The sequence below is a fragment of the Rhinolophus ferrumequinum genome, chromosome 18 (assembly GCF_004115265.2).
Source record: "Rhinolophus ferrumequinum isolate MPI-CBG mRhiFer1 chromosome 18, mRhiFer1_v1.p, whole genome shotgun sequence".
Classification (NCBI taxonomy): domain Eukaryota; kingdom Metazoa; phylum Chordata; class Mammalia; order Chiroptera; family Rhinolophidae; genus Rhinolophus; species Rhinolophus ferrumequinum.
Window position 1 is genome coordinate 39,743,577 of NC_046301.1, and position 27,446 is coordinate 39,771,022.

Sequence of the window (27,446 nt, forward strand, 5' to 3'; positions counted from 1 at the left end):
TCAGTCTGAGCCAGAACATGATTCCTTCTTTCACCCACTCTCATTTTCCCGTTTTATTTTCTTCACGGTGTTTAACGGTATCTTAAATTATTTAGGTGCTTGAATGTGCGCTCCCCAGCGCCGGTAACGGTTCCTGCTGACGGTGGGTGAATGAAAAAACGCTCCGCGCCTCGTAAGGGAGAATAAATGCTTATCACCGAGTGAATGGTGGAACCCTGGACTGGGCAACCCCAGTCCTGCCTCCCTTTCCCTCGGAGGTGCAGAGGTCCTGGAGCAGCCCGCGCTACCATACCCCTTGACCTTTCTCCCCTGGGTCAGTTAAACCGGCCCTCTTTCCCGCGCGCCAGGCGCGTTTGAAAAACCGAAAACCCCGCCGTTGCCGGCGGTCCACCGGTCGCCGCCTCTCGACCAATCAGGAGCGGCACCGCCCACACCGAAGCGCAAAACTTCCTCGGCGACGAGTCGCCATTGGCTACGCTGGATGTGTGGGCGGGGCGCCGCAAGGTCGCGCCCCGGGCAACGCGGCTGGGCTACTATGTAGCGAGTTCATAAGAAAACAAATCCGTGGCGTTAGGGGGCGGGGCCTCGAGCACGCTGGCTCCTCCTCCCGGCTGTCGGCTAGGCGGCCGCATCGGCCGCACTGGCTCAGAAGAGACCCCGCCCGTCGAGGAGGAGGGAGGGTGAGTTGGGGGGAGACCCAGCCCCCAAGGGGCGGGCGCCGGGTTGGGCACTGCGGGTGGCGGAGGGTTGGGCCCAGCTCCCAGCCCCTCGCGACCCACCGGCTGACAGAGGGGAGGAGCCCGCCTGGAGGGCAGGGGTCGCACCGGAGCCTCCGACTGGCAAGCCGGGCCAGTACCCTGGCTCAGGCCGGGCGCGCCGCCGGAGGGTTGTTCGGGCCAGCATCCGTGGTTTGTCCCGTACTGACCGCGTTGGGGTGGGGCGGGGGGCTTCGCAGGCCGCCAGTGTCGATATGCTGCTGGAGGAGGTCCGCGCCGGCGACCTGCTGAGCGGGGCCGCGGCCCGGGGCGACGTGCAGGAGGTGCGCCGCCTTCTGCACCGCGAGCTGGTGCATCCCGACGTCCTGAACCGCTTCGGCAAGACGGCACTACAGGTGAGGCCAGGCCGGCGGGCAGCGAGAACTGGGATCCCATAATCTGGCCCCAGTGGTGGCTAATTGGGATCCGGTCCTCCATCTCTGGGCTGACGTTGCTCCCTGAGGTCCCCTTTCGTAGGTGGGTGGTGGATGGTGTTAGGATGGGGGAGGGGAAGTTTTTCTGTCTCTGGAGTATTCCTTGTTCTCTGGGCGCCGGGGATTCGGTTTCCCTGGGGAGGTTCTTATTCCATGAGTGAGGGTTCAACTTCTTTGGATCCCGGTTTCATGGGACGGCTCTGGTTTCTTTGGGCTTCTATGGGGGGATTCCATCGATGGAAGAAGGGATTATCTGAGAGGTATCCAGTTTCTTTGCGGGGCGGGGGTGACAGGAATCTCCATCCCTGGCTTTTTTCAGATTTCTGGTATATTATGTGAGGTTCCAATGGAGGAACAGTTACAGATTGCATGGTAGTCCTCATTCCGTGCGAGTCATTTTATAAGGGAACCCCATTTCTTGTGGGGTCAGGTGCTCAGGGGTGCATTCTGATTATATGGGAGGGGCTATCCCTTTGAGAAGGGGTTTCTCCTTTCCCGTGAGGGGGCTGTCAAGTTCTTTGGGGAAACGGTTCTCATTCTATGAGGCCAATTTCCTGGAGGGGGGTTTATATTTCCTGGTAATTTCCCTTCTCTGAGGGGTGTTCTCTGGTTCCTTGGGGGAGCTTCTAAGGTTCCTTGAAAATTCCTACAGGGGCTATTCCCTAGGGGGATGTTTTATCTTTAGGGGAGTGACCAGTTTCTTGGGGGTCCCTATTCCTTAAGAGACCTTGTTCTCTAGGGTCTCAAACAGCTGCCCTCAAGGACTTGTGTTCCCTGGGCTTTCCTCATTCTCCAGAGGACCTCTTCTCTGCTGTTCCCTATTTGTGAATGACCCCTCTCTCCAGTGACCCCTTTTCCTGGAATCCCTCCCTTAAGGACCCCCTACACTCTGCCCTCGCACAGGTCATGATGTTTGGCAGCCCCACCATCGCCCTGGAGCTCCTGAAGCAAGGTGCCAGCCCCAATGTCCAGGATGCCTCTGGCACCACTCCAGCCCATGATGCAGCCCGCACTGGATTCCTCGACACCCTGAAGGTTTTGGTAGAGCATGGTGCTGATGTCAATGCACCTGATGACACTGGGGCGCTCCCTATCCATCTGGCAGTGCTAGAGGGCCACAGAGCTGTGGTCAGCTTCCTAGCTGCTGAGTCTGATCTTCATCATAGGGATGCAAGGGGGCTCACACCCCTTGAGCTGGCACGGAGAAGAGGGGCTCAGGATCTCATGGACATACTGCAACGGCACACGGTGGCACCGCTGTGACCTGGGGCCACCCACTCCAGCAACAGGACCCAGCTGGGTTTTATGTCAGTAAAGGAGGAAAGAAACACTTTCTCTTCTTGCTCCTCCTGCCCACTGCCAAAGGTGGAGGGGCACCAGTTTGTGGCTTATTGGTGTTGATTTCTGGGGGGTGTGTGTTTACGGGGCATTTCTCATTTGTTTTTCTCACCCCTTTTGGTGTGTTGGGCAGAGAAGGGCTCCAGCAGTCAACAGCCACCTAAACGGTTCAGTTTTCTTCAAGCCCCATACTGCTGGGGCTGCAGATGAGTCCCAAGGGCAGAGCGTTTAAAGCTTCAGCCCCAGAGTGAGGTCATCGCTTCCAGGGCTCCTGGAACCTGGCGACTTTGGCTGGCTGTACCCAGAGACCTCAAGTGTGCACACTGCTTTCAAGCATGGGGGGAGGGGGGAGTTCCAAATGAATAAAAGGGTAGCATGAGTTCATATTTTGTTTTCCAGTCTCTTGTACAATGTTAAGAAAAAGATTCTATTTATTAAGCTTTATGGAAAAAAGTTGTGTGTGATAATTTAATGTTTTTACCCATTAAATTAAGACTTGTGCATGATCACAGCGCTGGTGGCTTCTGATTTTTGAGTCTGCGATGGAGAGTCGCACGTCCAGGATGTTTGTGGGGGCGGTGGGCACGGGGGTCGTGGCTCATGGATGCTTCGGGGAAGGGGAGAGAGTGGTAATTGTCAGGGCACCACGGTGGAGTGCGCTAGGTGGAGCAGCGGTTTGCGCTGTCGGAACGGAAGGGAGGCAGGAAACCGCGAGTGGAGAAAGGGCCCCCAGATGTCAGCTGGGTGCCGGAGCTCCGGGGGTTGGGTGGGGTGGGCGGTGGCAGCAGCCTTCCCCGTTGAGGCGTAATCCGTGGGCGGGGGCTGCGGTCAAGGGGCGTAAGGAATCCCGGAAAAACCAGGGGTGGGGTTAAGCGCTGCCCGCGAGTCTCCGCCCTCTTTAAAGCTCGCGTTTGGGCGGGGCCAAGAGCAGACCTGCCTCCTTGTGAGGGGCGGTGCTCGCGGTACGCGTGCGCAATGGGCCGCAGAGCCGCCATGCCGGAGTCGCGCGGGCCGTCACCCTTGCGGGTGAACGCAGCGTTCGCCGCGCGGTATAGCCGCTACCGGGAACGCGAGGAGCTGCAGCGACGTGAGTGCAGGGCGCATGCGCGCATAGCGCCGGCGCTGCAGGTCGTCGGGAAGTGGGGGTGTTGATCTGATCCCCCCAGGCTGATTCAGGGGGGCTCCCGTCTGTGCCCCGCAGTGAAAGATCGCTACCAGGGCCGAGACGGCGGCGACGACTCCAGCTCCGAGTCAGACTCCAGCGACGAGCGCGTTGTGAGCTTCCTCATCCCGCTCCCGGACGTGCGGGAGGCTTTCAAGCCCCCCACCGCATCCTGACCCCTACTACAGGGGGTGGCTAACCCCCGACTCCATTGCTTCCTGCCAGAGCGGTTAACCCCGTCCCCAATCCCATGAGGGATAGCGCCCTTCCCTTCCCCAGGGGGTTGCCAAATCCCCCTCGTCCCCCTCCCCGGCCAAGTGTCCATCTGCACATACTGATGTATTTTGTGCGACCCCTTTGTCCTCCATTTACTCTTCCAAGAATCTAACCATTTCTGTGTCCTACTCTGTCCCGGAAGTGGTACATCTCTGCCTCATGGGGTTGCTCCCCACATCTACTGCATCTTCCCACCTCACTGTGCAGCCCAGCCCCTCCTGTTGTTCACTATGTGCTCTCTCTGCCCACCTTCCCCATGTCAATCTCTTGTCCCAGGAAGTACCCTCCCTTTGCCCCACTACCTACTTCTGTCTCTTACCCTGTACTTAGGTGTGGCCTGCCCTCCCTTCTCCCACTTTCACCCAGCCACACTGGCTTCTCCAGTGGCATCCCCCTTCCTCCTAATGTATACCCCCCCCACCACCCTAATTCCAACACCTTCTTAATTCAACTGCCCCGGTTCTTTACTGCCCCCCCCTTGAAGTCTCTCACCGATCCTTTTTCTGCCCTAGGAATTTGACCCCCAACAGGAGCATGACTTTTACAGGACTCTCTCCTTGTTGAAGAAAAAGGACCCCCGCATTTATCAGAAAGATGCCACCTTCTACCAGAGAACAGGTCTGAGGCTGCTCCTTCCCAAGGCCCAGGTTCCTCATTGCCTTATCGTTTGTTGTGACTATATAAGGAATCATTTTATGTCAAAAGTGCTTAGCAGAGGGTCTTAGGTGTGCTTGGTACTGTTCAGAGCATGAGTTACTCACTGAATGATCACCACCAGGTACTTACTGCCAGGAGGTAGCTGGTGTGATACCTGTTGTATAGCAGGGAACTGGTGGCTTTTAAGCCTCTACCTGACCTAGCCCAGCCCAGTGGGATTCTCTCCCTGGGAAGGAAGGGGGTTGTGAGTGATGGCAGGTGTCTTCTGGTGGCCCTGCAGCAACGTCCTCGGAGAGCGAGGAGGAGCTGGCAGCCGAGAAGCAAAAGAAGGTGCGGCCCATGTACCTGAAGGACTACGAGAGGAAGGTTATGTTGGAGAAAGAAGGGTGAGGAGAAGGCTTAACACATACCACCCCCTATCCCATCTTCCCAAAACAGTCAGACACATGGGGAGCTTAGGGACAGGGGTGGGAAGAAGCCAGTGACTCACCAGAATTGAGGGAACCCCAGCGAGCAGGCCCCTTGGTAACTGCCTGTACCCCACTGGCTCTTCTACCTGCTACTCATAAGCATCCTCACCCCGCTGGGATGGACAGGCTGTGGGGAGTCTGTTTTGAAGCCCCCACCCTTCCTTGCACAGCAAATATGTCGACGAGGAGAATTCAGATGGGGAGACCTCCAATCAGAGACTCCAGGTGGGTGGGGTGGAGGCCGGGTGTGGGCTGAGGGGCCCGAGGCTGAGCCTGAGGCCCACAGCATCCTCTCTGCAGCAGGTTTCATCAAAAAGTTTCGTGGAGGAGCAGCAACAGCTCAAGGAAAGGTGAGCTGGCGGGGCAAGTGCCCAAATGGATAGCATTTGAGGCTCTGGGGTTGAACAGGCCTGGGTTCAAATCCTGTTCTGTTGCTTAATGGCTCTGTGTTCTTGGGCATGTTACTTGTTCTTTCCATACCTCAGTTTCCTGATCTGTTAAATGGGCTTGATAAGGCCCTCTACGTCTTAGAAGTACTCTGAGCTTGTGAACAGGGTTAATCTTGGGGCAGTGGGCAGGGGCCAGCCGACCTCTCCTGAGACTTGTTCTCTTGTGTGAGCAGCTTCCGGGCATTCATGGAGGACAGTGAGGATGAGAACAGTGCTGGAGAAGGTGGCTCTGGGTTGCTGCAAAAACGTGCCAAAACCAAGGAGGAGAAGGTGAGTGCTGGGGCTCTGCTAGACCCAGGCTCGTGGCAGGGAGCAGGCGCTGGGGTTCCTGCAGACCCTGAGCGCTGGCCTTCCCCTAGGCCCAGGACCATGCTGACTATGTCGAATGGCTGAAGGGGCAAAAGGAGATTCAGAACCTTGAGACCCTGAGAGAGCTGGTGAGTTTCCACACGTAGTCGTTGAAGGACTGTAGTGCCTTTCCCGCCTCTAACCAACCTTTTTCCAGAAACCAACCCTTGAAAGGGTAGCTAAGAACACATACTCTGGAGATAGGGTGCACCCATCTCTGGGCCTGTTTTTACATCTATGAAATGGGGATACTGCCTCCCATCTACTTTACAGGCTGGCTGTGAAGTTTGTCACTTGAATCCACTTAGTACGCATGTTTGCCTTCCTTCCCTGTGTCCGAGGCTATAACGTGGGTCCTGTCACTGCTTCACCCCCCAGACTCACCTCAAGGAATATTGGAACAACCCAGAACTGGATGAAGGGGAGCAGTTCCTACGGGATTATATCCTCAACAAACGCTATGAGGAGGAGGGAGATGAGGAGGAGGAGGAGGAGGAAGAGGAGGAAGGGTGAGTAGCCATGTCCCCACCAGGGCCCTGGAGCCAATACTAGCCAGAAAGCAAGAGGTACCAGGTGTTTACTTTTTTCACACAGATGGTAGCAGAGTTAGTTATCTGTGAAGTACGGCCGCAGAGTGTGGGCTCTTGGAGCCAGGTGGCACTAGTTCAAATCCTGACCCTGCTGCTAGACTTCAGTGCCTCTGTTTCCCCATCTGTATAGTGGGGCTAGTGGTGGCACCCTACTGTGGCGTTCTTGAGAGGATTGAGTGAGTTAATATGGCTGGTATACAGGAGCTCGGCTGACGCCAGCCCCATCTCATCTCGTCCCTCAGGGTCTCAGGTCCCCCAGTCCAGCTGGCTGTGGAGGACTCCTCAGATGAGGGGGAGCTATTTCTGAAGAAGCAGGAGGACTTCGAGCACCAATACAACTTCCGCTTTGAGGAGCCGGACTCGGCCTTGGTGGGTGGCCAGGGCTGGGCTTTGGGAGGAGCCGGCTTGTGGGGCCCAGGCCAGGAGATAACAGAATCATCTCTGTGGTCCACAGGTCAAGACCTACCCTCGGAGCATCACGTCCTCTGTGCGCCGTAAGGATGAGCGCAGGAAGGAGAGGAGGGAGGAGACTCGGGAGCGAAAGAGGAGGGTGAGTGTGGGGGTGGTGGTTTCGGGTGGGCCCCCTAGCCTGTGGGGAGAGCCTACATCCTCCCTCTCCGCATCCCCCGGCCTGCCACCGACAGGAGAAAGCGAAAAAGCAGGAGGAGCTCAAGCAGCTGAAGAACCTGAAGAGGAAGGAGATTCTGGCCAAGCTGGAGAAGCTGCGGCAGGTTACGGGCAACAGGACGCTGGGCTTTGAGGAGCGGGACCTCGAGGATGACTTCGACCCCACCCAGCATGACCAACTTATGCAGGTGTGGCCCCTACACCCTGGCCCAGTCATGCAGTTCGGTGCTCAGGAGCATGGCTCTGGAATCAGTGGTCGTTTCCTGGCTGTGTGGTCTCAGAAAAGTGATTTGACCTCTCTGAGCCTTTGTAAAGTGGTCTCACCATAGCATCTATCTCAGAACTGTAGTAAGGATAGCTGGAGAGGAATACACATAAAAGTTTAGCTGGTAAGTGCTCAAGGAACAGTGGGTTGCTGTATTTCCTTTAAACTCATTCATTACATCGTTAATGCTTTTTGTTGTACTTGTGGGAACATAGCATCAGGCCATAGAAACAGGTGACAAGGCTGTGTGTGGGAAGCCGTGGGGACTGCGGGAACCCCAAAGAGGCCCCTGACCATGTCTGGGAGGTCAGCGAAGGGGACTGAGGATGTATAGGTGGGCCATGTGAAAACCAGAGTGTGTGTGGGGGTATTGTGTAGTTCGAGTTTAGTCTTCACTTTCTAGAAGCTTCTCACTGCTGAGCTTCAGTTTCTCAATAGAATGGAGGTAGTTTCTGTGTCAGTGTGCTTGTTGTACATATGCAGCGAGATGCAGCCAGCTTTGGGCATATAGTAGGTGCTCAGTAAATGACTTGATTAGCAATATCTGCCGTTGCTAGGTACCCCCTGGGCACTGGGGTTCCAGTAAGGGCCCAATACAGTGTCAGCCCTCTTGGAACTCATGGAGTAGCAAGAACCAGTGTAACATTCGTTGATCACCTACTGTATGCTAAGCACCAGACAGCATAGCGGTCCCTGCCCTCTCGAAGTCCCCAGTCTAGTGGCAGGCACTTAACTGTATGGTTATAATCTTCAGGGTTCTTAGCAGTGATGGGGACACGCAGGGGGCGGTGGGGTCTTAGAGGCGTCCCCTGGCCCGCTTTGTCAGGCCCACATCAGCAGTGCATTCTGAGAGGATACTGGTGAGCCATGTGTGGTGCAGGAGGAAAGCTGACTGAGGGGAGTGGGCCCTGCTTACCCTCTTGGCCCCCTGACCTTGCAGAAATGCTTTGGGGACGAGTACTATGGCACCATGGAAGAGGAGAAGCCGCGATTTGAGGAAGAGGAAGGGCTTGAAGGTGAGGTCACCGGGCTAAGGTGGGAATGCTGCGCCTAAAGCCTGAGATCCCACCCTGAACCTCCCAAGCCCACCACTTCCTGTCTGTCCTCTGGAACCAGATGACTGGAACTGGGACGCATGGGCTGGACAGGAGCAGGGTGGAGATTGGAGCCACCAGGAGCTGCACTGTGAGGATCCAGGCTTCAATGTAGGTGCCATGCACAGGGGGGTGGCGGGGCCTTAGAGGGTCCCAGGGGCCGAGGGCTGGCCTGACCTGCATGCCTGGCAGATGGATGCTGACTATGACCCCAGCCAGCCGCGGAAGAAGCAGTTTGAGGCCCCCTCTACAGGCAAGAAGAAGCGCAAGTCGCCTTTTGCTGCCGCTGTGGGGCAGAAAAAGCCCGTATTCAACCCTGGTGAGGCTCTGGGCGGGCAGGTAGTAGGTGGGCAGGGGCTCCCCAGGGCCTGGCTCACCCCGCAGCCTGGCTCTCCCCATGCAGAGGACAAGACGTTCGAGGAGTACCTGGACGAGTATTACCGGCTGGACTATGAGGACGTCATCGACGACCTGCCCTGTCGCTTCAAGTACCGCGCCGTGGTGCCCTGTGATTTCGGGCTCAGCACCGAGGAGGTAGGACTCCCAGTGGGCGCGGGACACTAGGGGATGCCCAGTAGGTAAGAGGTAGCACAAGCCATCAGGTGCTGCCACAGCACCTGTTTCCTCATCTCGAAAATAACAGGAATGGTGCTAATGACAGTACTAATAATATTTCCTGCCTCAGGGTTTCTGTGAGACCGGGGGCTCAAACAGCCCCTTATAAATATTACAGTTGACCCTTGAACAGCATGGGGATTAGGGGCACCGACCCCTGTGCAGTTGAAAATCCACGTATAACTTTTGATTCCCCAAAAACTCAACTATAGTTGGCCCTTTGTATCTGTGGGTTTTGCATCTGCATATTAATAGCGTACTGTTGACTAGAAGCCTTATTAATACCGTAAACAGTTGATTAATGCATATTTTATGTTATACATGTTACATACAATATTCTTATGATAAAGTAAACTAGAGAAAAGAAAATGTTAAAATCATAAGGAAGAAAACATTTACTGTATTTATTGAAAGATCCACATTTAAGTGGACTCGTGCGGTTCAAACCCGTGTTGTTCAGGGATCAGCTGTCTTTAATTCTGTTCCTATATATCTGCAGCAGGGTGGCCATTAAGACTAGGTGGGCTCTGGAACCAGACGGCCTGGGTTCAAATCCTGGCTTAGCTACTTACCAGCTCTGAGACCTTGGGCATGTGACTTTAGGCTCAGTGCCTCCGTTTCCCCATCTATAAAACAGGCCTAATAACAACACCCACCTTGCGGCTGTGGGGCTGAAACGAATGTGTAGCTCTTTGAACGGCACTCGTCCCTTAGCCATGATGGCTGTGGGTGCTCCAGTCTTCATGGTCAGTAAAAACAGCCAATGTTTATTGAGCTCATATCACCTGCGTTCACTCAGTCTTCTCAATGACCTTCCAGGAGGTTCTGAAGGGATGCCCACCTTATAAATGAGGAAACGGAGGCCTGGAGGCAGGAGCCTGAGGGATGGGAACCTGGCCTCATCTATAATTAGCACATCTAGTGACTGGCATAGAGACCCCTGCTCAGAGGCTGCTGGGACGTGGTGAATGGGTGCGGGCTGCAGGGCCCCAGGCCCAAACTGGAATCTGTGATCAGCCACTTCCTGGCTGTGTGACTTGGAGCAGAACCCTTTTCTGAGTGTTTTCCCATTGGATGTCCTCCACAAAAAACATGGATTGCCCTCAACAGAAATCCGCTCTCTCCCATCATCATGACATCCCTGCCAGGTGGTACTAGCGTCACCTGCTTTGAGTGATGAGGTAACTGAGGCTTAGGGTCAGCGCCCCTTCCCCACCTCCCCCCAGGGCTAATGCACCCCTTCCCATTCCATACAGATCCTCGCTGCTGACGACAAGGAGCTGAACCGGTGGTGCTCCCTGAAGAAGACCTGCATGTACAGGTGACAGGGTGGGGCGGGGCCAGGTATTCAGGAGAAAGGGTGGGCAGGCACACTCGGTCACCCCCCACAGCACCCAGTGACAGGCACGTCCACTGGGCGCCTGCAGGTCGGAGCAAGAGGAGCTGCAGGACAAGAGGGCATACAGCCAGAAGGCCCAGAACTCATGGAAAAAGAGGCAGATCTTCAAGTCGCTCTGCCCAGAGTGAGTGTCACTGGCTGGGGGAAGGTGGGCTGGGGAGCCCGCCAGGCCCGGAGGGGTTTGCATGTCAGCCATTTATTGCATGACCTTGGGAATGCCCTCCCCTCTCAGACCTGGATTCAAACCTGGGCTACAGCTGTGTGACCTTGGGCGTCACTTGCCCTCTAGAGAATTTCCTCATTTATAAAATGGAGATAAAGACGGATAATTTCTTGTTGGTTTTTTTGAGGATTAAGTGAATCAATTTGTTAGAAGTGCTTAAAACATAGTAAATGCTGAATAGGTTTTAGCTACTGTTACCGTGTTATTTCCTGGTCTATATATAAAGCAGGGGTGGTGGGAGTTCACAGAATTGGTTTTAAGCTGAAATGAGTTAATTTATGTGAATAGCTTAGTGTAGGCCTGGGCTCAAATACCAGAATTATCTGTAACACAGTCCAGTGTCAGGGGTCAGTAGAAAAACCCTGGTTTTGGTGTCAGATCCGGGTTTGAATTCCAGGTAGGCCCTTGATTTGCTGCATTGTCATCTTTGTTCCTCTCCTTTCCTCATCTGTAAAATGCGCGATGTGTACCCAGGAAGGGGCCTAATCATGCCCGGCTTGAGCCCTGTCTTTCCTCCCCCAGGATGGAGACACCCACGGAAGCCACAGGGAAGCCACAGAGAGACAAAGCCAGCCCGCAGGGGCAGCTGCTGGCACCTGATGGGGCCTGTGGGAAGCGGCTCCGGCCTGAGAGCCCCCCAGCAAAGGAAGAGGCGGACCCTGCGTCACCCACTGAGAAGCCAGCCCCCCAGAGGCAAAGGAGGGGCAAGAAGGCTCGTCTCCTGGGCCCCACGGTGACGCTTGGTGGACACAAGTTCAGCCATCAGAGACTGCAGGCCTTTGGCCTCAATCCAAAACGGCTGCACTTCCGCCAGCTGGGCCGGCAACGGAGGAAGCAACAGAGGCCCAAGAGTGGCCCCTGAGCACGATGGAGCAGGCAGGGTCCCCCAGATTCCTTCCCTCCAATTACGCCCCTGAATGCATCACCCTCTTGTTGACTGTGTAGAGCTGCATGTCTGTGGGCAAGGGAGAATTCCCATCTTACAGATGTGGAAGCTGAGGCCCATTTAACAAGTTCCCCAGGTGACTTGGAAACCTCACCTTTAGACACACCCTGGGCCCCATCTCTTACATGCTGGGTCCAGCCATAGCTGAGGTCAAGTCAAACGGTTTTATTAGCCCCCAGCAGCCACAGTTCCCCATGGCCACCAGCCCTTGGCAGGACAGGGGCCTCGAGACCAGTGATGGGCACAGGCGGTCCAGTGCAAACTACAGTACTTGAGTCAGGCCCTGAGTGGTTGCCCAGGAGCCCGCCCTCCCTCTGCCCTGTGATGAGGGCCCAGCTGGTGGGAGGCGGGCCTGCAGGCTCTGTCCCTGGCTGAATGGCCCCAGCCTGGAGATTTCCAGGGCTGGTCACAGCTGCTTTAACCAGGGGGTGAGAAGGGAGAGTCCCATCACCACCGAAGTTCAATAAGCTCCTACACCCAGTGTGACATAAATAAAAAAATAAATAGTGTCTGTTCCATCTTCTCCCCCATCCCATCCCTTTATAAAAACACAAAGTCCTCGGAGCTTGGGCGCTTGGCCTTGAGGAGCCGCCCAGTTCGAGGAAGCTGCAAAGCTGGCTGGGAGAGCTGGGAGCAGAGGTGGTCCAGGCTGTGGTCCTGAGCATGGCCCTCAGCCAGGGTGAACATGGGGTATCGTTCTGTGGCCGAGGAGGAACTGAGGACCTGATGGGAGGAGGGAGAGCAGCTCAAAAAGCAGTAGCCATGTGACTTACCCTGCATGCATAGCTAGCCTATCAGGATAGGAGTATTTAAAAAGTGCTGCCCGACCTCAGCTGCCATCCCTCTAGGGCAATGGCCCAGGCCAGACAATCAGCACCTTCTGTTCCCTGGGACAGTGACTGGTTCAGTGAAGAGCATGTGACCAGCCAATGAACGGCAGCCCTGGAAGTTCTGCTGTGAAAGTGGGGCTCCCTTTCCACTGAACTAGGAAGTAGGTGCCAACTCTTGCCACCATAAGGGTAAAGCCCTGATGGGATAGTAGAGCCAAGAGATGGGGAGATGGCCTACCACTTGAGCTCGTGAGTGCAGCTGTCCGCCAAAGTAGCAATGCCCCTAACTTCACATTCTGTCCCTTTTTGGGGGTCTATTCAGAGCTTGTGGGTAGGATGACAATCTTGATAACAGCCTAGAAGCAGCCTGTCCAGGTCTGCTGACCTCAGGACTCTTCCTCTCCCACCCCAGCCCGGCCCCTTTCCTCCCCACCCTCCACCACTCCTCTTGCTCACCCTGGTCAGCTCTGAGCACAGTGTCTCAAACTCCTTCCTGTCTCCAGCATAGAACCCCACAGTACAGCTTGGGTCCATCTTGGCGAAGGCCATCTTGCGGGGTGAGGTGCAATGGAAGGACTGGGGCAGACATATGAGGGTAGTTTAGGGGACCCCAGCTCCCTCCACATGCCCCAAACCCCACCCTTGGATCCCAGCTCACCTCCAGGGGGAAGTCAGCCTGGCTGACATCCACAGTGGACTGGCAGTAGTGGGGGTCCAGGTAGAGCAGAAAGTCATCTGCAGGGGAGGAGGCGGAAATGAGGCTAGGGAAGGGTAAGGCGGGGTGGGATGGGATGAGCCAGACAGGGCAGGCCTACCCTGGTAGCCGATGAAGTACAGTGAGTGCCGCGGCTTGCCCCCCATGATGCCCAGGCACAGCTCTGAACGTAGGAGCTCCTGCAGGGAGGGAAATGGGCAAAGAGGGGGACTCAGGGAAGGTGCTATCAGGCAGGCAGTCAACACACTTGGCCAAGGCCCAAAGTGCAAGCCCAGGCCTGTGCTGGGCCCTGAGGGCAGCAGTGATCAAGACAGACAATACCACTGCCTTATGGAGCTGACGTGTGGGAGATGAACAAGGAATAAGATCTGGGAGTTATGTGTCAGAAGGTGATAACACTGGGAGAAGACTAAAGGAGAAGAGGCAGCTTTGCAATTATAAATAGGGGAGTCAGGGAAGGCCTCACTAGGAGGTGCTGTTTCAGCAAAGATGGGGAGTTAAGAGTGCATCTTGGAAAACAGCAAGTGCAAAGGTCCTGAGGCAGGTGTGTTCTGAGAACAGTGAGGGCTCTGTGGCAGCAGCAGAGTGAGGAGAGTGGGAGCAGATGAGGTCAAGAAAGGGTCAAGGACATGGTTCAGGGTCCTGTGGGCTATGGGGAGATCTGGGGCCTTTGTTCTGAGTGCAAACACACCAGGGTCTTTCCAGCCTTGCCGTTCCCTTTGCCTGGAACACTCCTCCTCGTGTGCCCCTGGCAGGAGCAGGGCTTTCCCAGGCTGTGCGGCCACCCCCCTCTAACCTTCATCGTGTTAGTTTTGGTTCCTTTACAGTCTGAGTTGTAATGTCAAAACTGTCTGTTTGGTTCCAAACCCACTGCCTGTCATTACATTAGAATGTCCACTCCCAGAGGGCATGAATTTTTGCCTGTTCGCATCTGAATCCCCAGCAGCTGGGAGAGTACTTGGCATATTAACAGGTGCCCTTAACTATTGCATAAACAGATGAAGGAATGAAGGAAGCACATAAGTATACCTAACCCAAGCAGAAAAAGCCTGGAGGGCTCCTGGAGAGAGGCACAACGGCATCTGGCTGAACTTACCTTCACACAGGGCACATACACGGGGTTGAGAGTCTCGCCACCCAGCCGCACGGGCACCAGGATGACCACAGACTTCCATTCAGCTGTGGGGTCTGGCCTAGCCACCAAGCGCGCCACGTCTGCCTTGTATACTGGAAGGACAGGGTAGCAGGTCACCTTCTCACCACCCTTCAAGCTTCAGAGTGTGGCCCTCCATCCCCAGGGGCCCAACCTCGCCTGAGCAATCTCTGGGGGGCGGGGTGAAACTCCCATCATCAGTGGATAAGGACATATTTGCAGAGCCCCCCGACTCTCCCAGATAATCCCAGGGCCTCCAGGCAGGTGTGGACACTCCCATTTTGCAGAGAGAGCATCCAAGGCCCTGAGAGTTGGACAAAGAACATATAGCCAGGATTCCCAGGCCTGACTGGCCCTCACTGACTCGGCGCCTGGGTTTGCCAGTACGGAAATAGGAGTGCAGAGTGGTCTGTGTGCAGAAGGACTGTGTCCCTGCTCCCCAAGTCCGACCCACTGTGTTCTGTTCTCCCCCTCCTCCCTTGCGGGTGCTCAAAGAAGTACACTCAATCTTTTCTGGAGACACAGATGCTATAATCGGAATACCAGTGTCCCCCCAAAATTCGTGATCACCTTAACCCCAAGGTGATGGCATGATGAGGTGTACGGCCTTTGGGAGGTGATTAGTATTTTGAGGGTAGAGCCCTTAAGAATAGGATTAGTGCCCTTATAAAAGAGGTAACCCCCAATTTTTTAAAACTATGTACAGTGACGAATGTTAACTAAACATATTGTGGTGATCATTTTGCAATGTACACAAATATCGAATCATGATGTACACCTGAAACTAGTAAGTCAATTACACCTCAACGGAAACAAAACAAAAATGAGACCCCAGAGAGCTTGTTTGCCCTTCTACTATGTGAGGACACAGCAAAATGAAAGAAGGAGTGGGCCCCCACCAGACACCAAATCTGCCTGCACCTTGATCTTAGACTTCCCAGTCTCCAGAATTATCAGAAATAAATTCCTATTGTTTGTAAGCCACCCAATCTGTGCTATGTTTGTTATAGCAGCCTGAATGACTAAGACAATGACTCTCCATGAAAATTGAAACTTGCCCCAAACCCCTACAATTTTGTATAAAAATTCAGTTTTTGTAGATTCCCTGATACCAACCCATGTGACAAACACTACTCTATGGGTTTAACTTGTGTTATTGACTCATGTAATTCTTAGGACAACCCTATGAGGCAGAGGAGACCAGACTTTTGTACGTGTCCAAACTGTTTACAGAGTAAGAGTTAATTGGACGTGAGAGAAGGAAGTCCTTCTGTCCTTTATTCTGTCACTTGGGGAGCAGCCCTGAAGTTTCCTTCAGAAGGAGTGGAGGGGCCCTGAGCATTTCGCAGTGTAAGCCTTGAAGCCTTTCCAAAGGATCCCTGTGACCCAGTATTTGTTTCAGCCTCTGAGAAAGGTGGGTCCTAATAGGCAGCTGAGGTAGTGACTGGCTGAGGGTGAGAACTCCATCACCTTGGTTCCCAGTCCCTTACCTGTGCAGTCCTGAGAAACGTACACCACCAAGCGGGTGACCTCTGAGCAGTTCTCAACAGCTTTCCTAGGGGCGGGAGGAAAGGCCTGAGTTTCTGGGGGTACCCAGTGGCTCCCATGTCCCCTCTGGCGGCCCTCACCTGAGTATATGTGCCACGAGAGATGGCCCATACCAGTCACCTGCCTTCTTGCCTGAGCTCTGCCCAAGCTCCACCAGCTGGTGTAGGCTGAAGGGGGCCTTGGGGTGGTCGGCGAACCAAGACACAATCTGCCGGTGTCGGAGTTCCTGCTCCAGCTCAGGGGTGCCCGGGGCCCAGCAAGGGGGCATCCAGCGAGCAGGCCCATGGTGCCGGTTGGGAGAGGCCAACCCTGACGGCTCAGGGGGGCTGAGGCCGACATTCTTGGCCCATGTCCAGTCTGGTGGAGATGAAGTATGTAATCAACTGGTGCCAATGTGTGGGGGGCACAGTTCCCATTTACTCATGCTTTACACACAATTCTAATGCTCCTGAGATCCCACATTTAACAATTTTCACATTCCTGAAACTTGATGAATAACTCTTAACAACCTCCCTCCCCCACAAAACTTACTTTACACACAATGCTAACATGAATTTAAACTCTTAATTCACAAACAATTCTAACACTCCTGACCTATGTGGTTGGCTTGTATTCCTGCTGTGCACTACCCCCTCTGCCCCTCACCTCTGGGCAGGAAATGCAGCAGGAGACCCTGTGCCAGCATCATCTGCCCACTGCGTAACATGCAGCCCCAGCCACAGTCCGAGGTCAGACAGCCCCCAGCGAGGGGCGGGAAGTCCCGGCGGTATGTGAGCCACAGGCGGGACATGAAGTCCCGCTGGAAACGCTGGATGTCACCTACAAGAGCAGGCTTGTCAACTGCTACCAGGAACACCCCTGGGGGCCTCCCTCAACCCTGGCCGGGGGCTACCAGCTCACCCTCGCTCTCAAAGCGGTAGCGGCGGCCGCAGAGGTGGACGCTGGAGATCTTGCTAAAGCTGGTCCGGCTTTTGACTGTCCAACCTGCGGAGACGTGGGACAGCGAGATGTCGGACATGCAACATAACAGTTATGACAACAACAGTGCTCCTATTCCCCCATCTGTGAAATGGGGACCATTCTACTTCCCACCGCAAGGGTGGCACTGGGGAATCCATGCCATATTCCTCTTAGATGGAGGCAGGCCCTCTAGGAACAGCCACACCAGTGTTTGTCATCAATTCAGGATGAGTTAAGGCAGTTCTAATTATTATACCCATTTTACAGAAGGGAAAAATGGAAGCACAGGGAAGCAAAAAAGCTTGCTCAAGGTCACAGAGGAACGGAAAAGATTTGAAAACAGATTCCCTGGTGGACCTGCCACAGATCCGCCCTGGGCAGGGCAGGGCGGGGGACCCACAGGTGACTCACAGGAGAACAAATGGTGGAATACTCGGAAAAGAGGGTAGGGTCTGCTTCCTTGACTTCCACCGACCTCTAAGCCTGGCCGAGCCCTCAGCTTGCTCGCACCGCAGAACCCAGCCCCCTGGGCCCGCCCCCTCCTCACCGTACTTGACGTTGTTCCAGGCAGACAGGAACTTCGCCTTAAACTTGTCCACTTCGTCCGGCTCCCCGGGGGCTGCCGCGGACGAGCCCAGAGCGGGGCCGCTGGCTCCAGAGGCCCCCAGGCCGTTGGGGTCCGAGACTCGGGGCCCCCGCGGTCTGCGGCCCTCGGGGTGGCGCGCGTCCTCGGGGCTCCCGCTCCCGTACTGCACGGCGGCCGGCGATATGGAGTTCATGGGCGCGCCGGACAGGGGGTGGTGGGCGGACCGAGGGCCCGGGTGGGGGCCGCGCGCCAACGCCCCAGGGGCCAGGACGCGGACAGGACGCGAGCGCCCAGGAAGGCGCTAGTCGCCTCCCGACGAGGCGACCAGGCCCCCGGCCCCGGCACTGGACGCTGTCACCGCAGCCGCCGCCGCCATTTTAGCGGCTCTGACTCGGGAGGAAGGCCGGCGTGACTGATCCGGACGCCCCGCCCCGGACCCCAGCCTGGGCCCGGCCCCGGTCCCAGGTGGCCGCGCTGGGGCCTCCAGACGTGGCGGCGCCCCACGACTCACACGCCCACTGCAGCCTTATCGTAGCGCCCAGGAGCGCCGAGCCCCTTCAGGCCCTTATCGGAGGCCCCAGAGCCGGGAAGCCCCGCCCCGGCCCCGCCCCCGCCTGCGCGCTGGGGACTGACCGCTTGGCTGGGCCAGGCGGGGTCTGAACCTGCCCGAGTCTCTCTGGGGACCACAGCGCACAGCGTCCCTCTGCGGGTTACGCACCCAGAACCGGCCTCCGCCTGGGCCAAACCTGTGTGTGATACTTCCTCCCCACCGCACTTCCCCCCTCCAGCCACGCCTTTGTGTGCCTCTGTTTCCCCAGGAGCAAAAGGGGGCTCAAATACACGCCACAACATAGATGAATCTTCCCAACAATCTTGCTGAGGGAAAGAAACCAGACAAAAAAGAAGAGTATATACTCTTTGGTACCATTTATATCAAACTCTAGAAAGTGCAACCTCCTAATACCATCAGTGGTTGCCTTGGGATGGGGTGGGGAGAGGCGAGAGGAATTTAAAAAGGTCGAGAGGATACTTTTTGGGGTCGTGGATATGTTTAGTACCTGAATTTTGGTGACGATTTCCAGGATGTGAAAACTCATTGGAGTGTACACTTTAAATGTGTGTTGTTTGTTGTATGTCAATTATACTTCAGTAAAACTGTAAAAAATTTTTCAATGCATCTAACTCAGAGGAATGTCAGAAGAAGGAGCTGAAATCATCCGTGTAAAGTTCTTAAAGTGGCATTTGAGGCACAGTTAGGGCTCAGCGAAAGCCAGCCACTACCTGAAAGGCAAGATGACAGAGTAAACTCTGTGAACCACAAAGAGGGTGGCCTCTAGTGGCCAGTCCAGGGACACTGTCGTCTGCTGGCTGAAGGAAGTCAGAACAGGATTTGGGTGAGGGTGTGGGACATGAAGAAGATGTAAAAGGACAGTCACCTCCCTGACTTTTCTTATGCTCTCCCTCACTCACTTCCCTTCAGCCACACCTGCCTCCTTTCTCAAACTCAACAGGTACTATCCCACCTCAGGACCTTTGCACCTGCTGTTCTCTCTCTTCCGAGATATCTGCATGGCTCTCCCTCAGCCTTTTTCAGGACTTTATCCAAATGTCACTACTGCAAGGTGAACTCCCTCAAAATTCCTCCTTTCCCTGGGCTCCTGTCCCCTTTCCCTGCTATATTTTTTTTCCAGAGCAATTACCACAAGCTGAGTAAGTCAGCTTTGGCTGAGGTAACAAATACTGCAGACTGAGTGGCTTAAAAAACAGACATTTATTTCTCACAGTTCTAGAGGGTGGAAGTCTGAGATCAGGGTGCCAGTATAGCTGAGATCTTGGTGAGGGCCTCTTCCTGGTCATGTCCTTACATAAGAGAGATCTCAAGTCTCTTCCTCTTTTTAAAAGGGCAGTATTCCCATCATGGGGACTCCACCCTTATGCCCGCAACTAACTCTAATCACTTCCCAAAGGCCCTACCTCCAAATACCATCACATGGGGGTTAGGGCTTCAACGTGAATTTTGGGGGGATACAAACATTCAAACTATAGCACTGATTTTACACACACACACACACACAAACACACACACGGTCTGACAATCAACTTCGCGAACTCATCCTAGAAAAAGTGCTACATACCTCATTGCTTAATATCACTACGGTCACCTTCGAAGCACTCCCCTTGGGAAGCTATGCACTCCAGTGCCTAGTCCACCCTTCAAAGCAATTTTGGAACTCTTTTTCTGGAATGGCCATCAGAGATGTCATCAGATTACCCTTGATGTTCTGAATGTCATCAAATGTCTTCCTTTCAATATTTCCTTTACCTTCGGGTAAAGAAAGCAGTCATTGGGGGCCAGATCAGGTGAGTAGGGTGGGTGTTCCAATACAGATATTTGTTTACTGGCTAAAAACTCCCTCACAGACAGTGCCGTGTGAGCTGGTGCATTGTCATGATGCAAGAGCCATGAATTGTTGGTGAAAAGTTCAGATTGTCCAACTTTTTCACACAGCCTTTTCAGCACTTCCAAATAGTAAACTTGATAAACTGTTTGTCCAGTTGGTACAAATTCATAATGAATAATCCCTCTGATATCAAAAAAGGTTAGCAACATCGGCGCAACGAGTTCGCGAACTTAATTGTCCGAACTTGCGCGCATACACGTACACACACACACACACACACACACCGCCCTCCCAGCTCCAGCCTCCATCTCCAGTGTCCCCTTGTTCATGGCCTCCTGGCTGCCACCACTGACCTCTCAAATCCACATAGCAGCAGGAAGAACCTATCTATTTATAAAATTATTTTTTTCAAATGATACATTTTATTTATTTTTAAAATATTTTTCATTTTAAATAATCTCTTTTAATTGAGGTATAATTAACATATATTAGTTTCAGGTGTACAACATAATGATTCAATATTTGTATATATTGCAAAATGGTCACCACAATAAGTCTAGTTAACATCTGTTAACTAAAAATAAAATAGGGCTTCTAAATATAAAAATACTGTATAAAAGTAAAATTATTTATGAGCAATTTTAACCACACCGGAAAAAAAAATCTAGGCCAGGGCTGTCCAGTAGAAACGTAGTGTGAGATATAATTTTCAATATTCCAGTAGCCATGTTGAAAATATATACAAACAATCCAGTTAAAGAATGGGCAGAGGATCTGAAAGATGACCATCAGGTACATGAAAAGATGCTCAACATCGCTAATCATCAGGGAAATGCAAATCAAAACCACCTTTAAAATGGCTTTCATCTAAAAGAGATAAGGGATGGCTTGTTAGCTCAGTTGGTTAAACCCGGTGCTCATAACAAGGCTGCCGGTTCGATCCCCACATGGGCCACTGTGAGCTGCGCCCTCCATAACTAGATTGAAACAACTACTTGACTTGAAGCTGATGGGTCCTGGAAAAACATACTTAAAATAAATAAAAGTTAAAAAACAAAAGATAAGATATAAGAAGTGTTATAACTTAGCATAATGCCCTCAAGATCCAGCTAAGTTGTCAAAAATGATAAGATTTTCTTCTTTTTTCTTTCTTTTTTATTATAAGTATATATATAATGGAATATTATACGAGGTCTGACAATTAAGTTCACGAACTTGTTGCAACAATGTTGCTAACCTTTTTTGATATCAGAGGGATTATTCATTGTGAATTTGTACCAACTGGACAGTTAACCAAGTTTACTATTTGGAAGTGCTGAAAAGGCTGTGTGAAAAAGTTAGATAACCTGAAGTTTTCGCAAACAATTCATGGCTCTTGCATCACGACAATGCACCAGCTCACATGGCAGTCTGTGAGGGAGTTTTTAGCCAGTAAACAAATAACTGTATTGGAACACCCTCCCTACTCACCTGATCTGGCCCCAGTGACTTCTTTCTTTACCCAAAGATAAAGGAAATATTGAAAGGAAGACACTTTGATGACAGTCAGGACATCAAGGGTAATAATGCGACAGCTCTGATGGCCATTCCAGAAAAAGAGTTCCAAAATTGCTTTGAAGGGTGGACTAGGCACTGGAGTCAGTGCATAGCTTCCCAAGGGGAGTACTTGGAAGGTGACTGTAGTGATATTCAGCAATGAGGTATGTAGCACTTTTTCTAGGATGAGTTCATGAACTTAATTGTCTGACCTCATATATAATATATAATTATATACATAGAATATATATAATTATAGATAATATTATGTATTATGTAATATTATATATTATATTATTATATATTATATATTATATAATTTATATAAAGTAATATGTATTTATATATACATTATATATAAATTACATATTTTATATAATAACATATATTTATATTTATATAATAATGTATATAATATAATTTATATAATTCATATTTATATAAACATATAAATATAATATATAAATTATATATATTTATATATATATATAATTTCTTTATCCATCCATCCATTGATGCATACATAAGTTGTTTCCATATTTTGGTTACTGTAAATAATGCTGCAGGGAGCATGGGGGTGCAGATATCTTTTTGAGATAGAATTTTTATTTTCTTCAGGAATATTCCAAGAAGCAAAACTGTTGGTTCATATGGTAGTTGTATTTTTTTTTTTAATTTTTGAGGAACCTCCATACAGCTTCCCACAGTGGCTGCACCAATTTACAATCCCACCAACAGTGTGTGAGGATTCCCTTTCATCCTCATCAACACTCATTACGAGGAGTGATCAAAAGGTACTGTGAATGTTTAAATTTAGAAAAATGTATTACGGTAAAAAACACATTGCGATTAATCCCCCTCAAAATACTCCCCCTAGCTCGAACACACTTATCCCATTGTTCTTGCCACTTTCTGAAGCAGTTCTGGAAGTCCTCTTTCCTTAGTGTCTTCACTTCACCCTCCATCGTGTCAACGTTCCGTGTTCCACATCGCTTCTGGTACGGCAATTTCTGTCAAATAAAAACATGGTGTGTGCTCATCTACCTTATTCACCAAATCTGGCACCATGCAACTCTGGCTCTTCCCTAAGTGACTTCTGGCTCTTCCCCAAAGTCAAAATGACCATGAAAGGAAAATGTTTTGAATCGATTCAGGACATTGAGACAGCCTGGTAAATGACAGCGTAACTAATGACACTCACCAAAGAGGACTTCCAGAACTGCTTCAGAAAGTGGCAAGAATGATGGGATAAGTATGTTGAAAGAGAGGGAGAGTATTTTGAGTATTTGGCCAAGCATGGGGAATTAACAATGTATCTTTTACTGTAATACATTAAAAAAGAAAATTTAAACATTCACTGTATTTTTTGATCACATCTTGTATTTCTTGCCTGTTTAATAATAGCCATTCTGACAGGTACTAGTTGATATCTAATTGTGATTCTGATTTGCATTTCCCTGATGATTAGTGATGTTGAGCATTTTTTCATGTACCTGATGGCCGTCTGTATGTCTTATTTGGAAAAATGTCTATTCAGATCCTCCAAAAAGACATAGGTATTGAAGTCCTAACCCCAGGTACCTGTGGCTGTGACCTTATTTGGAAATAAGGTCTTTGCCAATGTAATTAGTTAAGATGAGGTCATATTGGATTAGCCTGGGCCCTGAATCCAAATTGACTGGTATCCTTATAAGAAGACAAAGTGACACAGACACACAGGAAGAAGGTCACGTGACCATGGAGGCAGAGATTGGGGTGATGTAGCTGCAAGCAAACCAGTGAACGCCAGTAACCATCAGAAGCTAGGAAGAGGCAGGGAAGGGTTCTCCCCTCTCCCTTGAAGCCTTCAGAGAGAGCATGGCCCCACTGACACCTTAACTTTGAAATTCTAGCTTCCAGAACTGTGAGAGAATCCAGTTCTGTTTCGAGCAACCCAGTTTGTGGTAGTTTATTACAGCAGCGCCAGGAAACTAATGCAGCCTGTTGATCCCTCCTCTTGTCTAGGCCTCAGCTTGCCCATCACCCGCTCCGAGAGGCCTGCCTTGACTTCTAGCTTGAGCCAGGCCTCCTTTATGTGTTCTCAGGCTTCCCCTGACCACAAGTGTAATAATTCCTAATAATTCCTGTGTCATTGCTTGTTAATCGCGGTGACAGTGAAAGTCCCATGAAGATGAGTGGCCACTGTCCTACTACCATTATTCTTTCAAGAACATCCATTGTCATTTGCACACGCCCACACCAAGGGCCAGCAATGACAATGAGAGAAAATGAGCCGCTCTCCAGTGCCTCTGGTGCTAGAATGTGCTAGATACACAATTACAGTTTGTTGAATGACTAAATAAATGATAATAGAACTTAGTTGTCCTCAGAGCCTCCTCCCAGCTGTTTCTGAGAGTCTCCACAGCTGGCTTCTCTAGGGCTCCAGGTCAACTTCTTTGAGCCTTGCCCTACTGGCTTTGTCTGTCTTAAGTTATTTAACCCTCAGCACAACACTATACAGTAGGTATAAATATTACCCCCATTTTACAGATGAGGAAATAGAGGCTCAGAAATAGGGGTCATACAATAGGGGAGCTACTATTATTCCCAGTGATAATCTTCATAGGTGCCTTTCATTTAAAACTCAGAAAGCAACCCAATAAAAACATGAGCAAAAGATTTGAACAGACTCTTCACAAATAAAGAAAATTGGGTGCCAAGTAGCACATGAAAAGATTCTCAACATCATTAGCCATCAGGGAAATGCAAAATAACATGGCACTGAGATGCCACAACAAAGCTGTTACAATAGCTAAAATGAAAAAGACTGACATTACCAAGTTCTGGTGAGGATATAAAAGAACTGGGACATTTGAAGTTCATGTAGTTTATTGTATGTCAACGGTACCTCGATGGAATTGAAAAAACAAATCAGTATGGTAACATTAGGGCACCAAGGCAAAATTTCACTTGAGTGGAATTCAATAAGGTAGGAGTGTCTTCTCGTGACTGTAGTTTGGCAGTAGTGCATTAATTTTATCATGGGTCTCTCAGCAATTCCAAGAATGTTTCCATGCCTCTCCACCCAGTTCCCATGCCCCTTAAAATAAATCAGGCTCTAGAAATCCCTTCCAGGCTGAGCAGTTGCTAGAATAAATGACACACTCTTCAAGAAAACATAAATATGTGGATAGATACTTTCTCACGATAGATCATTTCCTTTGTCCAACTTTCTTGCTTTCTTGGAGCCATCTGTCCTGTCTCTCGTGCCTATTACACTGAGAGCTGTGTGAGAGAACGCTCTAGAAATGAGCTGTTTGTGGCTGTCTTTTTGGCTGAAAGGATGCAAAACTCTTTTTTAATTCAACAAATGTATACTGAGCATCTATTATGTGGCAGATTCTGTGCTGGATTTGGTGCTACAGCAATGGATAACATAAATACTGTTGTCTCCCCTTGGGGTCTTGGAGGTAGGATGTGGGAAATAGAGGATGCACTCATTACACAAATGATTACATTGTTACGATTTTAATAAGGGTCATATAGGAAAACACAAGCTTGCAATAGGGGAAGCACACTAGTTTGGGGGGCTGTGATCCAGGAGGACTTCTCTGAGGAAGCCACATTTAAGCTGGGTTCTGTATTAGTCAGAATAAGTCAACTTTCACTGCAGTAACAAGTAAGTCCAAAACTCAGTGGTTTAACACAACCAAAGTTTATTTCTCCCTCATTTTACTTATCCTACATGGGCTGACAGGGACCCAGCTCCACACAGTTGTGCAGGGGTCTGGACTGATGAGGTACCCACCCTCCATCTTGTAGCAGCTGTACCATCTGGAACTCATCACCTCAGAGGGACAAGAGGGAGACAGGAGAAGTGTGTGTGGGCTTTTTGATGTTTCTTGCTCAGAAGTGAGTGACATACAGAAGTGATGTATATCACCTCCACTCACATTTCAGTGGCTGGAATTAGTCAAGGGAGCCACTTAATTCAATGTAGTTTTTCATTCAATGGATACCGGTCTATCCTAGAAATGTCTATCATGGGATCTAAAGGATGAGTAGAAATTAGAAAAAAGAGAGGAAGGAAGTGCATTCCTGGCAGAATGAAGAGAACATTCAAAGACAGTGGAAGCAAAGAGACAATTCGTCGATGGACTCAAAATTTAGACAGAAAAGGGTTTTTAATCAAGACCACTATTTCCGGCCAAAATATTGTTCAAGTGTAAGGAGCAAGTAAAGACATTTTATTTTATTTAAAAATAATCTTTTCATTTCGGATCACAAGGTACAGGGAAGGGCAATGTCTGTGACTCCTTGGCTGTCTGTAAATGCCCTTGTAAAACACCAGGCTCATCCTGCCCCCAAGTGTTCTTTCACATACTAACACCTGCAGAGTATAGCATAGTCCGTGACCATGTGGGAAGTTTAAACTTGTGTTTTCCAGCTCACCAGCAGATAGTGAAACTGAACTGGCTGTTCCAGCTGTCAATTTCCTAAAACTCTCACAAACAAGGCCACAGGCAAATTATTCTTGCATAGCTCTGAGAGCCATTAAAACTTTTTCTGTTTAATTAACATTTATAGGAGTGACAATGGTTAGTAAAATTCCCTATTAAGTGTACAATTCTGTAATACATCATCTATACATCACATTGTGTGTTCACCACCCAGAGTCAGTTCTCTTTCCATCACCACATATTTAACCCCCTTTACCCTCTTCTACCGTCCCCCCACCATTAAATTTTTTTTAAATGCCTTTTCTTAAACAGTAGTGACTATGGCCCCTTCTAAGGCCCAGGCTGCCTGAGGCCCCTGGAAGGCAGCCCTTGGAGGTCCCCCACATCTAAGAATAGCATAAGAGGAAGGGCAGACCAGGCTAAGCATGGGGAATTAACAGTCAATTTTATTAGGCTCAGACCGGGAGTCCACGGTCTTGAGGACCTCTGTGTATCTGTCAATTTTCTTCTCCATGTTCTTTTTTGCCTGTTTTTGGAGGCTCATGGGCTGTTTTTATTTCTGGTAGTGGATCTTGGCCTTCTCCTTCCTCTTCTCTTCCAGAGTGGCTGTAACTGCCTGGTACTTCCAGCCAACTTCATAGCCAGCTGCCCTAGTTAGGCAAACTTCCTTGTAGGCTTCAGACTCACAACCTTGAGGGCAGCAGGAACCACCATTTGCTTTTTCTTGTCATATGGTGGTGGGATCCCATCAAACACTTTGAGGCGGTCCAGGGCAGCCTGGCTCCTCTTGGTCTTGTGGGGCAGCATCCTTGCTCAGTCAGCCAAAAGATGCAGCTGGGAGCTCGGAAGTGGTAGGGACCTCGGGATGGGTTGGTGCTCATCCGCTTGTGGACGAAGTCCAGGTACTTCAACTCATTTCTGTAGAAATTGCCAGAAATGTTGATGCCCTCACAGTGCACAATTACCACCTTCCGCCCCAGCTTTACCTCCTTGGCAACGATGGCTGCCAGGGGGCCCAGGAGATGGCCTCAGCCATGGAGCGCCAGGACCTACCCCTCCACCAGTAAAGACATTGTAAAGCATGGAAGGGCTCAAAAATGTTATCTCCTATGCTCTTAAGTTCTCAGAAAGTTACTGCATGATGCACGCCACCAAAACAAGGGGGTAAAGCAAGAAAAAAAGAAGACATGAGATTGAGGAAATGGGTCCCAACATAGGTGATGAAGAGAATTCCCAGGAGGGTGATAGGAGGAATTACCCAGCAGAAAGAACCCAGGAGGAAAACAGAATGCTACCAATAGATTATCTGGCAGATTTGATCATATGGAAAGTTGAGTTGAGATGCATAGCCAGAATTTCTAAGAAAGACAAGGAAAACAAACAAACAAAAAAGACAACTTTAGGTGGAGAAATTATACATATTAATTATTACACTTCTCAATTGTATCCTTTAAGGAAAAATAAAATTACATATTCATAAAAGCAATATAAAGAATGCGAGTCACCAAGACATCAGGTGAATGCATATCTCATATCCAGTCGATGACTCAGTGGTACCATATAATGGCTAGAAGGCATCTCAAACCTAACCAGCCCCAAACTGAGCTTCCCAAATTGAACGCCTGACCT

The 27,446-nt window shown here is 50.7% G+C and overlaps 3 protein-coding genes and 1 pseudogene across 7 annotated transcripts; 2 read left to right on the top strand and 2 right to left on the bottom strand.

The window, feature by feature from the left end:
- Positions 1-520: 520 nt before the first annotated feature.
- On the top strand, positions 521-3,036 carry CDKN2D (cyclin dependent kinase inhibitor 2D). 2 transcript variants are annotated; one of them, XM_033133357.1, is made up of 3 exons: positions 521-680; positions 956-1,111; positions 2,093-3,036. In XM_033133357.1, the coding sequence occupies exons 2-3, from the start codon at positions 971-973 to the stop codon at positions 2,450-2,452; spliced, it is 501 nt and encodes a 166-aa protein (XP_032989248.1). In that variant the 5' UTR covers positions 521-680; positions 956-970; the 3' UTR covers positions 2,453-3,036. The 2 variants fall into 2 exon arrangements, with proteins under 2 accessions (XP_032989248.1, XP_032989249.1); XM_033133358.1 differs by lacking the exon at positions 521-680 and having other exon boundaries at positions 706-1,111.
- Positions 3,037-3,456: 420 nt separating this feature from the next.
- On the top strand, positions 3,457-12,164 carry KRI1 (KRI1 homolog). 2 transcript variants are annotated; one of them, XM_033134474.1, is made up of 19 exons: positions 3,457-3,614; positions 3,729-3,802; positions 4,478-4,583; positions 4,903-5,008; positions 5,263-5,317; positions 5,393-5,442; positions 5,715-5,811; positions 5,901-5,978; positions 6,268-6,398; positions 6,722-6,848; positions 6,934-7,029; positions 7,124-7,294; positions 8,312-8,387; positions 8,488-8,576; positions 8,658-8,784; positions 8,869-8,999; positions 10,337-10,401; positions 10,508-10,603; positions 11,225-12,164. In XM_033134474.1, exons 1-19 carry the CDS (start codon positions 3,503-3,505, stop codon positions 11,562-11,564), a joined length of 2,127 nt encoding a protein of 708 aa, XP_032990365.1. In that variant the 5' UTR covers positions 3,457-3,502; the 3' UTR covers positions 11,565-12,164. The 2 variants fall into 2 exon arrangements, with proteins under 2 accessions (XP_032990365.1, XP_032990366.1); XM_033134475.1 differs by having other exon boundaries at positions 5,396-5,442.
- ATG4D (autophagy related 4D cysteine peptidase) lies at positions 11,794-18,048 on the bottom strand. Of its 3 annotated transcripts, none has more exons than XM_033134476.1 (10): positions 17,402-18,046; positions 16,795-16,878; positions 16,540-16,713; positions 15,975-16,251; positions 15,837-15,901; positions 14,290-14,420; positions 13,294-13,372; positions 13,137-13,213; positions 12,935-13,054; positions 11,794-12,371 (listed from the first exon to the last, which is right to left on the bottom strand). In XM_033134476.1, exons 1-10 carry the CDS (start codon positions 17,631-17,633, stop codon positions 12,189-12,191), a joined length of 1,422 nt encoding a protein of 473 aa, XP_032990367.1. In that variant the 5' UTR covers positions 17,634-18,046; the 3' UTR covers positions 11,794-12,188. The 3 variants fall into 3 exon arrangements, with proteins under 3 accessions (XP_032990367.1, XP_032990369.1, XP_032990368.1); XM_033134478.1 differs by having other exon boundaries at positions 17,407-17,625; XM_033134477.1 differs by lacking the exon at positions 16,540-16,713 and having other exon boundaries at positions 17,402-18,048.
- On the bottom strand, positions 17,742-26,890 carry LOC117038450 (60S ribosomal protein L13a-like; annotated as a pseudogene).
- Between the last annotated feature and the right edge of the window lie 556 nt (positions 26,891-27,446).

Bases quoted from the DNA above. Each gene is read 5' to 3' on its own strand.
- CDKN2D (XM_033133357.1), top strand. From the start codon at position 971: ATGCTGCTGGAGGAGGTCCGCGCCGGCGACCTGCTGAGCGGGGCCGCG. The intron at 1,112-2,092 runs GTGAGGCCAGGC...GCCCTCGCACAG, and splicing joins TCGGCAAGACGGCACTACAG to GTCATGATGTTTGGCAGCCC.
- KRI1 (XM_033134474.1), top strand. From the start codon at position 3,503: ATGGGCCGCAGAGCCGCCATGCCGGAGTCGCGCGGGCCGTCACCCTTG. The intron at 4,584-4,902 runs GTCTGAGGCTGC...GTGGCCCTGCAG, and splicing joins CACCTTCTACCAGAGAACAG to CAACGTCCTCGGAGAGCGAG. The intron at 8,577-8,657 runs GTAGGTGCCATG...CATGCCTGGCAG, and splicing joins GTGAGGATCCAGGCTTCAAT to ATGGATGCTGACTATGACCC.
- ATG4D (XM_033134476.1), bottom strand. From the start codon at position 17,633: ATGAACTCCATATCGCCGGCCGCCGTGCAGTACGGGAGCGGGAGCCCC. The intron at 14,421-15,836 runs GTAAGGGACTGG...CTGTCCTTCCAG, and splicing joins CGTTTCTCAGGACTGCACAG to TATACAAGGCAGACGTGGCG. The intron at 12,372-12,934 runs GTGAGCAAGAGG...TCCTCCCATCAG, and splicing joins TGTGCTCAGAGCTGACCAGG to GTCCTCAGTTCCTCCTCGGC.